The sequence below is a fragment of the Sinohyriopsis cumingii genome, chromosome 3, assembly GCF_028554795.1.
Source record: "Sinohyriopsis cumingii isolate HCF-2022 chromosome 3, ASM2855479v2, whole genome shotgun sequence".
NCBI lineage: Eukaryota > Metazoa > Mollusca > Bivalvia > Unionida > Unionidae > Sinohyriopsis > Sinohyriopsis cumingii.
Window position 1 is genome coordinate 69,545,034 of NC_142963.1, and position 11,987 is coordinate 69,557,020.

The 11,987-nt window shown below is 33.5% G+C and overlaps 1 protein-coding gene across 2 annotated transcripts in view; it reads right to left on the reverse strand.

Annotated features, from left to right (window-relative positions):
• LOC149803050 (hydroxyacyl-coenzyme A dehydrogenase, mitochondrial-like) overlaps window positions 1–11,376 on the reverse strand; it is a 33,087-nt gene extending 21,711 nt beyond the window's left edge. For both annotated transcript variants that reach the window (XR_016420123.1, XM_089952608.1), the window contains exons 1-3: window positions 11,201–11,376; window positions 3,984–4,112; window positions 2,910–3,067 (exon numbers count right to left, since the gene is read on the reverse strand). Coding sequence is in view for 1 of the 2 variants with exons in the window: in XM_089952608.1 (XP_089808734.1) it covers window positions 2,910–3,067; window positions 3,984–4,112; window positions 11,201–11,317 (404 nt within the window). In the remaining variant the exon portion in view is untranslated. The remainder of the gene's footprint in view (window positions 1–2,909; window positions 3,068–3,983; window positions 4,113–11,200) is intronic.
• Between the last annotated feature and the right edge of the window lie 611 nt (window positions 11,377–11,987).

The window sequence follows — 11,987 nt, forward strand, 5'->3', positions numbered from 1 at the left end:
AATTTACTGGATATTCAAAGCTAAATAAAAGATAAACTATATATTTTCTCTCAAGTATTTAATACATTTTCAAACAAAAAATAACTAGTACATTTAACAACTGTCATATATTATCATCACACATACAGACACACAAACACATGTGCACACATTCACATAATCACAGATATATTAGATTTTTACAAAGATAAACCAAGTTTTTTGAGTAGTGGAATAGTCTTAACTATAGTAAAATTCATTCTAGTCTCATATGTGCCTTTACTAATCTTAAATTAAATATAAATTATTGTTTGAAAATATAATACTAATCTTGCTTAACCAAAGTCTAGTCAATCTTGATTATTGAATGATCTGCACCTTAACTGTTATAAAGAAAATTCCTGATGAAAATTATCAATCACAGACAATGGTGGCCATGTACTAAACTGGATCAAGAAAAGAGCACACCAAGTCTAATCATCACAATATATGGTAGAATGAATTTATTTATTAACATGCGTAGCTTTCACTGTATCATCACAGAGTGCAACATTCAATCTGGACTGTACTGGATCACCTCTTTAGGTAGATCTCATCCAGAAATGTCCACATACTTTAACATCGATTTTGCCAGATGCACTTCTGAGAGTGTAAATAATGACCTTGAAAAGGAACATGGATGCATGTGGATCCAAATAAAGTGAATAATTACCATTTAAATGTATAGGGAGACCCATTGCTAAAATAACTGGTGCTGAATGCCTGCATGACCTATGTAACTTTTACTTCAGATGCAGACTTTGCTGCTCTCAACAGTTCATAGAGGATTTGAAGATGAATGTTAATACTGTTCATATTTGAATTCATTACAGACTGAACAGTACTGTTGTTCAGACTTCCACAATGATCTTGATAAATTTATGACAGCACTGAAAATGAACTTCTGCCTCTGCAACACTGCATGATGCTGTTATTATGGTGTATGTATGTACAATGCATAAAATACTCCAAACTTGCTGCTGCACTTCATTGAGTCAAAACTCTATCAACAAGGAATTCAAAAATTTAGTTTTGCTAGTTTCTGCACACTTCATAAATGGCTCATTTGATCTCATATTACAGCTATGTTTTGACATTTTGCCCTCAAAAATGAATCACGCTCTGACAATGACACTGATCCTAACATCATTCTAATTAAGAAAAAACAATCATGTTTTGCATAAAATCCAACTTCAAAGAAACTTTGTCACTGATCAAGAACTAGACAATCATATGAAATAAAGTGTATAACTTTTACTTCATGAAATGAGATCTCATTTACCTAACTTGAAAGGAATTAGGTTGTTGAACTTTGCAAATTGCCTAATGGGCTTTCCCACAGCAGTGTTCAAATGACTATCAAACACAAAATCACCATAGCTATTGTAATCCAATTAAGTAATCTGTGGAATGTTGGTTGTTTATCTCTGGCTGCCTTTATCTTTAGTAGCTTCTATGACAATTAATTAAACATAAACTGTCCAGTGGTGATAGTTTTTCAAGAGCATTAAACTTGAATGTACGCAAATCATGACTGTTAGATGTTCAACAGGCTTCATGTAACAGACATATTGCAGTATCAATAAAGGTAACTCTTTTTGTGTTTTTCATGTAACACATTGTGATCTGGCAGGTACAATCCTTAGCCTCATCAGCACTAATAATGTGATCTACAAATTTATACTTTTTGTTACTGTAAATGTTTTCATAAACTCCACTGCATGGCTAGCTTTAGATTCAATTCAATTTAGATGCCTGCATCATCAACATAAAAATAATATCAAACATTAAACACTATTAACACTTGTTTATCTCACAGATCTTCTATAACTGGAAGGTTAAGATCAGCGGGAAATAAAACCACACCCCTTGACAAGAAACACATGTAACTAATAATAGTACAGTTATTGTAAAAAGCTGGTGTAAAAAAAGATTACCTCTCAAACAGTAATAACATAGATAGTTTTCTGTGACTGATATGTGGCAATGCTAGACTTCCAAGCAAATGTGTAAGTTAATCAATTTCTGTATGCTAATCAAGTCAATCCCTGATACAAGTCCCGCATGTTTTGAACATAAGAAAGGGATAACATTTTATCAGAACATGGACTCCTTGTAGTCTGCATATGTAATAAAGCTTGTGATTACACCAAGCTTTAGAGGTAAATATATTGTTTTGAAAATTTGGCTTCTCTGAATACTTGAATTAATTTCATAATACTCTGATCCTAGCTTCATCTTCTCAAGCCAAGGATTCTGATATGTTAACCCTATCTACACTTCTGTGGATCAAGCAGATATTTTAGTGCTTTGTCATAACTACATCTATTGGTTTCATGAGTTGTCTCCCTTGGTATGTAATGCTAACTAATAGCATGTAACAGCGGTGCACTGTGTATCAGCTGAAAATTGTGGAGGAAATTGACTTCAAAAGGATACTTTGTAAGTTTAACATCAAAAGTATGACTATGCACCAGAGAGAAGCCATTACAGGTGTATTTGCTTATTTATCAGCCCATTCAAGTTATGTGCTCCCCTTGTCTCGATCATGTAGGAACAGTGTTCAATTTTGAACTTAATTTTGATTGGATGCAGTGGTTTGCTGCTGCATCCAATGAAATTCATAGACCCGATGCACAGAAATATCGGCTTGATCAACCAAGGTGTAGATAGGGTTAACATAAAGGAACCTTGCCTAGTGAAGATGCCCTAGCTTTAAAGGTTAAGATTTGAGAAGTTTATGTTGATCTTACAAGTTACAAAAACTAAAGTATACTCCTAACGCTATAAGAAGTGAACAGGTTGATCACTGATTAGACAAAATTTATTTTGTACGGTTAATATATTAAAATTGTGCGGCTTAAATATATTATGATCCACAGTCTACCTACTTTGGGGCTGCCTTGTCCAGTGATGAGAAAAGCTTCTTCTTGACTTCAAGATTTTCCACTATGGCTTCAATCACGAGGTCAGTATTTTTAACTGCTGCTGCAGCATCCGTCTTTGTGGTTAGTCTACCCATCACTTCAGCAATAAATGTCTCACCAGCCTGCAGGCAGTAATGGAGTACTCATGTACATGTTAGACATTAATGGAAATAAATCTCTTCTGTCTAGATTTTCATCACATTACGATTAATAGGCAAAAATGAATTAAAATATCATGAATGTTATCATCACATGAATGGTGACTGTACAGTCTTCTAAGCTATATTATAAGCACTGAAACTGTCATAAATGTGACCGTACAGTCTTCTAAGTAAAATACCAAACACTGTAGTCTTCTGTGCAATATTGCAAGCATTGAAATTGTCAAAAATGTGACTATACCTTATTCTGTGCAATACTGCAAGTAATAAAATTATCAGAGGTGACTATACAAACTCCCAATCAATAGACTCGAACCCACAGAGACAAAGGTGAGATGGCAGTGATCCGTGATGGAGAGCGCTTTAGACCACTCAGCCACTTGGGGCCCCCAAATAAATATGTGCCTGTACAGTCTTCTGTGCAATATTGCAAGCATGAAATTGTCAAATATGTGCATGTACAGTCTTCTGTGCAATATTGCAAGCAATAAATTGTCATAAATGTGACTATACCTTATTCTGTGCAATACTGCAAGTAATAAAATTATCAGAGGTGACTATACAAACTCCCAATCAATATTTTAAGTACTGAAACTGTCAGAAAGTTGATCATACAATCTTCTGAATTATCAAGAAAATATGTGATTTATCTACCTTTGTAAACTCAAGACTTCTTTCTTCTCTCTCATTCATTAACATCACTAACAATAAAATTCCATTCAATAATACATGCTGGAAAACTCACTTATCTCTAGTGTTGTGAATCTGATAAAATTTCATGATCATCAGTACATTTATGCTAATGAATCATTACTTCTTTAATAATCAATGCCCACATGTCTTGCAAAAATACATATTTTTTTAAAGTAGTCTTTACCTTTGGATTATCAGCAAATTTTTTCTTGACCACCCTCTGTAGACTCTTCTCAATGTTGGCCTTGGACTTGGACAGAATGTCATCTGTTTGGTCCACCATGACAACATTATGGCCAGTGGAAGCTGCAACCTGAAATTCAAACATGTGATTGTCAGTACATCTCTGTTTAAGAGCACTGTTTAGCATAATTTTTCTGTCAATTATTTTCTTATCACATACACGAATTTCACATTTAATGTTGCAGATCAAGGAAAAGGCCAGTGTTTATGTGGATTGGTTGGGGAAGATATTATTGTATGCCACATAATGTTGATTTATTGGTGCTGATAATAAAACTTTTAAAACAACATTATTTACCTTTAAAAAACATCTTTGTTAACAGAACCTATGATTACAGGCAGTCACATTTTATTTTAAATAAACATTGTCTTAAGCTTTAAAGTTTGCATACAGTTTCTTAGTCATTGTGGATCCACACAAACATCACATGTGCATGTCCACACAGCACATCAGGTTTGAATTATCTATTTTTTGTCCATCATGTACATGTATGCAGCAGTAGGAATCAACATCATGATGATCCTAGGGATGTTTTACCTAAACTGTCAGATACATTCAACAATGACATATATTATACACTGAATCCTGTCATAACAAAAGGTAAAGACATAGAGCATTGAAATCATCACAGGTTGAGCATGGTACAGCATGCACATTGAAATAATCAATCTGCCATTCAGTAGACCTAATGGGTAGATGCAGCAAGGTTGAGTTTTGAATTGTTTCTATCAAACAGCATCATTTGGCTACTATTAACCATGTGCACATTTTAAACATTTGGTAAACATTGCTGCCTTACAGTCATGGCTGAGAGGTCTAAAGCGCTCTCCATTACAGATCACTGGCAGCTCACCTCTGTCTGCTGTGGTTCAAGTCTCGGATTTGGCTAATGTGGGTATGTGAGGAAGCTTGCCAGTAGCTTCTCGTAGGTCAGTGGTTCTTTCCAGGGTTTTCCAGGGTTCTTCCTCCACCATTAATACTGGCCTATCGTGTGCTGAAAAATGGTGTTATACCCCACAACAACAACAGTCAAGTTCATAAGTACCTGAAACTGACCTTCCATCATTTTTTCCACCTGTTCCTCAATAGGGTAGATACTGTATGACCATTTTATGACTTACAAATTTAAAAAATTTCAAATATGTAGTTGATCAGAGAATACCATGCAAAAAGTTATCAGTATTTAAAATACTTGCCTTGGAATCTGTTTTCTTGCAGATTCTGGGCTCATTTTCTTCTTATCCAGTCTGCATGTTCGTTTGCTGATTACATATATCATAAAAGGAGATATTGTTCTCCATGTATGGTTTAAGTACTTTACAGATCATTTATTAAATCAGCTATTAGCCAAATGATTTAAATCATACTGTACACAGAGAACAAATCATAAATGTCTTCTTTAAGCTGGCTTGTTTTATCAGCAGCTGATCATGCTGATGGGATAAACTAATCAGCATGGAATTGGCATGGGGGAGGGGTAGTCCAAGTTTCCTCTGACCCTTGTCACCCCATTTTTGATATTTGGACATTTATGTTGGGGTGTAGGTAGTCTGAGTTTCCTCTGACCCTTGCCACCCCATTTTTTATATTTGGACATTTATGTCAGGGTGTAGACAAATGATTAATAATTATTCATTCATGTCTGCTCAGGACTGCAAGTATCATCTTGTAACTATTGTTTACATCTTGCATCGATATTAGCATCAATATGGGAAAAATATAATATATCAGTATACCTGATTAATCATTTCACACCTAACTACAGTAACAACATGTCAGGTAAACACAACTTTGAAGGATTATGTGGCACCCATTTATAAATTTGACAAAATTTTCATAAATGTGCACAAAACAAGGCCTGTTGAGTATTCACAGAAAAAAGGCGAATTTTTGTAATTGGACTGAAATTTACTTGTCTAGTACCTACCCCTTTGCAATAAACATTTAAGATCAAAGGCCTACAAAATACAATAATAGACAAGCATTATCAGGTATACATAAACCTTATGGGATTCTTCATGATGGGATTTATCTTAGTTAGGCAAAACCTTGATAAAAAATACATGCTTGAACTTGAATACAGTGAAGAAATTATACTTTTTTATTTGAGCATATCACCTATAAAATGCATTATGATTCAATTACTGTCTATACTCACTCACAGAGTACTTATGCAAACAAAACAGACCCTGATCTACTATTGAATAAAGCATAGGCAGATCAGGGTCCATGCTGCTTGCTCCACTGATTACTCCTTATAAACTGCACAGACCCAGATCTGCTGACACATTAGGCGCTGGAAGATCTGGGTCTGTGCAGTTTGCAGTTGGACTTGACTATTGTCGTATTTGTTATATTTCAATGCATCATGTTCAATTGCTTATTACATACAAAATGGTTAATATCAGACACCTGGAGATGGGCAACCAAATGATGAATTCAGGTAATTATATGCAATATTAATTGTTATAATGACTTGGTCCATAATGTTTACAAATGTAACATGCCATGTACTTTGCAAAGGAAAATAAGTATTAATGACTTATAGCAAGAAAAATGGGTTGTCTTTCATATTAAAATGCCTTCTTCAGGCTACTGACTTCAAGCCATGCTAATATACTATCTGATTTTGAAATGTGTGTGACCCTGTTGATATTAATCATTATACAGGCTCATTATGAACATTTTACAGCATTCATTTATCAGTTTATAACAGCTGAGGTAAGTTGGGTCACTTACTTATCAGTCCAACTGATCTGGCATTTCTAGTATAAGATTATGCATTTCTGACTTTTAGTATGAGAGGTCCAGGGTTTGAATTCTAAAAGACCATTTTAATAAGTGTCGTTACCTTCCCTGAATAATAATTCTCTCTCTCCAAATACTATTGTACAAAATAATTTGAGGTATCAAGAGCCAGCTTCTCTGTAGTAATGGTAAGTAGAGATATAACAAAGAACATACAACTGTTGACGTTTTCTTCTACCTTAAATGACAATTCTGTATTCTCCCCAGGCCTTATACCTTAGTAGCCCTGCTACCCTATCATTTCGGCCAGTGACACTTCTAGAATCCACCACTATGTGATATGCCTGTGTTGCTACAATTTTACATTTCCCACTACCCTTATAAAATTATTTGGTAATAAACAGTGACACCAAATTTAAAGCCCTTTTACTCAAATGACACATGCTCTAACATCTTGTTGGGTATTTAATTAACATAATTCAGGACAATTGCCACTCACTTAGTCATCATGTTTTTTGTACCTTGTTTGCCAGACTGCTGGTGCATGACCTTTGATTTGAGTGTTAGTGATAATTGAGTCTATTGGTAGTATATAATATTTCAGCCATTTCCATTACCAGCTAAAAAAAAGCTACACATACATGTATAACAATTTAATTGGAGTAGATTCTTTTGAAAAATGGATGCTCCACCATAGAAAAATGATAAATTTAGCCAGAAGCCAGCTATCCCAGCTACAAAAATCAGAGATTGGTGGCACCAATTGTGGTTCCAATTTAGAGTGGGATTTCCCCCAAACAAAGAGTTTAAGAAACAAAGGATGGAGTTCCATAATGAATGGACGACTTCATATGCTTGGATGGAAATTGCTGGATTGACTGGTAAATTTTCCATAATGCTAAATGTCAGTTCTGATTTGTTTGGTTACCAACAAATGGGGGTGGTGTTTGGTGCCATTCTTCAAAATGTGACAAGGAATAAAAGTTTCATTTTAACCAGGAGTTGTCCTATATTTACACAGTATACTATGAGGAAGAGAAAAATAGTCTGATCAGCAAATCTTAATTGAAGTGGGTGTTGCCATATAAATTGCTAATTTCTCTTTTCTATCTGTCCAAGGAGCAATTTATATTTTCCTATTTTACCTGTTTTTGAAAAATGTAAATAGAAAGTGTTGGAATATTCCTTCATTTGTATTTTAAATATTTCTCCAGCGCTAAACAATTGGTGTGCAATTAGATGTATTACATGATAAATTAAGTAGTGATATTTCATAATCAATTAGTTTTGTAAATTATAGCGATCGAAATACATGGGAAAGTGAAGAAAGAAATGATATTTTTTTATTTAAATTTAAAGTCAAATTAATAAAGTTAAAAAACTTGGGAATAGAGTGTTGATATATTAGCATCTTTTATATTTCATCTACCTGTATTTTAATTTTTTCATTCTTATGATCATAATACTGTGCATTTTTTAACAATTGTTTCTGATGCTAACACACGCTTTCCCTGATGTAATCAATTGCCTTATGACAATTATCAAATATTTCTGGGGAGATCACTGCAATTATAAATGAACATTATGATACTGAGGATAAACTAAGTGATCCTTATTTCATGACAAAGTAAATGATAATAATAATAATGTCATGATTGTAATAATGATGATGATGATCATCAATATTTCTTTTAATAACAGTAATAGCAAATGCATCACATTGAAGATAACAATGATAATCATATATTATCATTACTACTATTATCAAACAGTAGAAACAATAAAATCATGATAATAATGATCAAAGAATTCATCATGCAGAAGTAAATAATAATAATAATAATAATAATAATGAAACATATTGGTAAGGTCACTAATAGTAATACAGTTATCATGAATCATCATCAAATATAATATTTTATATACATGGTTCCTATTAATATTCATATTAATAATGATGTGATATTGATTGATGATCAATATAAATGTGTTAATCACCATTATTACCACTATTTCTCTTCTTCCACTTCTTGTTATTATCATCATCATTATGACAATGTTGATTTGTTGATTTCATACAGTTACATTTATTATCTGAATATCTTAAACAATACAAATTAAGTAACTTAGGTAATTAAACAAAGAAATAATAATGTATAATCATTAAGTTTACTTAAAATATGGCATAAAGTACTTATAAGCAATCACTGGCCAGAGATTAATAGTTCTGACTCACCAATTAAATATGAATTTTGTAAATTTGTCAAGTCTTTAATCCTTTTAAAATGAAACAGACAAAAGAATCTAAAATTACTGAATTTATTCAGTATTAGCTGATTTAATGATTATTTACATATCCCTGCCAATGCTGACATATTTAATGTTTCTCTACATTAATATTGATTTGTTTTGTTAAAATCAAGGGAAGTAAATCCCTAAGGGAGGTAACATCACTAACATCTGCTGCAGCAAACCAAACCTCAATTGTTACTGGTTTCCTGAGAGTTTTTACTGTTTTTGAGTGCTCTAAATTGGACTGGCATGAAATTTTGGGACTTTATGAGGGAAGGAGTAACTGCAAATGTACTTAGGACCACTAATTATCCACATAAACTGGTCAGAAAGTCTTGTGTTATGTGTGCCTGACTCGTGTAAGAGTGTTTCTTGGATCAAATCTCCATGGCAGCTGTGCTTTTTTCAAGTTCAGTGCTTAAAGTATAATGTCACTGGGTACTGGAAAAAAAATTATATACAGACTTTCAAGCCCATCTCAACTATTGCAAAAACAGTTGGTGTCACATGTACTGCATTGTACTAAATTACACATTGATGTGGTCATGCATATGCATGTACTCAAATAAAATTAAATATAAATTGCATTAAAATTTAATAGAAATACAGTTTGACCAAAGCCTATTTAAGTGAATACCTTAAATGTCATTAAAAAGTTCTTGAGATGAATATTATTGATTGCTATGGATTTCAACAATGATGGCCAGGTACTCAGATGGGTCAAGAAAAGAGGATGTCAGATGTAGCATAACAAATAATGAGGCAATATGCGCAGCTTTAATTATGATGACGGGGCATGCAGCAGTCAATATGGACCATTTGTAAATATAAATTGCCTATATACAGGCTGAACTTGTCCAAAGATTAAACATTGCTTTGCTTAACCAGTATGTATTTCTTGAGGAAGTATAAAAAAGGGCCTTCTAAAGGAATATAGATGTATGAGGATCCAAATAAAGTGAACATTTCCTTTTAAAGGTATGTGAAATCAAATTCTAAAAACAATGACCCCCATTACTGAAACAGTTGCTACTGAATATTTACATGACCCGTATGACTTGTACTTTAATGACAGTGGCATTTTAGGCATCAATGCATATATGAACACACAGCAAGTGCTGTCATCTAATAAAAGTTGTATAGGTCATGTATGCATTCAATACAGACTATTTCAGTAATAGGTGTATTTTTTAAAATTTGATTTTACATACCTTTAACTGGCAATTATTCACTTTATTTGGATCTTCATACATCCATATTCTGGGATCATTATTTACATTACCCAAGAATTACACATGGTAAAATTGACGCTAAAGTAAGTGGATGTTTTTGGACAAGATCAACCAAAAGGTGTCATTTAGTACAATCCATCATAATGAAAGCTATGCATGTTAATAAACAAATTCGAACTACCCTATATTGTGATGAATAAACTAAACTCACTCATTTCTTGACTCATTGGCCATCGTTGTAACAGTCCAAAGTGGTCAATAAGTTTTGTCTAGGAGTTTCTTGATGACAGTTAAGGTTCAGAGCATTCAATAATCAGCATTGAATATACTTTTGTTAAAAAGAAATATTAATATTAAATTTTCAATTATCAGCACTGAATTTTCAATAATCAGCATTGAATATACTTTTGTTAAAAAAATAACATTAATATTAAATTCTAAAACAATAATTTATATTCAATTCAAGATGTGAAAATGTGCATACATAACCTGTATGACTTTTACCATAGTGTATGGACACCATTGTAAAAGTCCGTAGCAATCGATAATTTTCGTTTGGAAGTTTCTTGATAATAGTTAAGGTGCAGGTCATTCAATAATCAGAACTGAATGGACTTTGGTAAAGCAAAATAAGTATTATATTTTAAAACAACAATTTTATTTAATGTGAGTAAATGAATATACATGACTTCACAATTAGATCAGTTTATTTCAAATTGCTAAATTAGTCTGTAAGATGTACATAACAGGCATATATGCAATGCTGCGCATTTATGCATATGAAAGGTTCAAAGATCTGTATCTGCGCGTTACAAATTTTGACCTCTGTCAAGTGCTTGCAAAGAATTCCGTCTAAGCTACGAAAAACTAAACTTGAAAGCAAACCTGTGCAATGCCAGCACCCATCAGACCTGCACCAATGACTGTAACATGCTTAATGTTTCCGAACCTAGAGGTGGAGCTGCTAAAATGTCTACAGAAAACGCGAGTTGCCTGAGCCATTCTGCTTCGTGTAGCTATATTACAACGCTGACCGGTACTCCGCTTCCTTTGCGGTGAAGATTACTCGTCCGGGTAAGAGTTATTTCCCGTCAGGGTATGAGTTATTCCCCCTTTAATCTCTCTCTCTCACACACACACACACACACGGAGGGTTATCGATTAAGCACACTAAGTTCATCTTTGGGCACGAGACCAACAGGGGCACCAGGAAAAAAAATATGTGTGTATGTGTAAATTATTCAGCGCATCACACGCACAGGGGCTCGTATCGTTGCTTAAAATTGACCTGTCACACATGTACTATATAATATTGTAGTTATTATATAGTACAGGTATGGCGGGTCAATTGTAAGCAACGATACGAGCCTTGTGATCACACGGAAACAAAACGCATAGAGATCGAAATAAAAAATAACATATTAGCTTCCAATAACATGCTGAGTTCCTCTAGAGCATACTCGCACATGAGTCTTTATTGTTTATAAAAAGAAGTTTCACCTCACCCATCACTGTAGATACGGAATGGGTTCGAAAAGAAGTTCGTCAACGGTCAGCGAGAATGACATAGAAATATACAAATTTTATTTAAAGTAAGAATTGCATTACCTAATAAGAAACTTAAGCTCCTTGGAGTTATTTTACTGACTGTAAAGAATGATATATAACAATT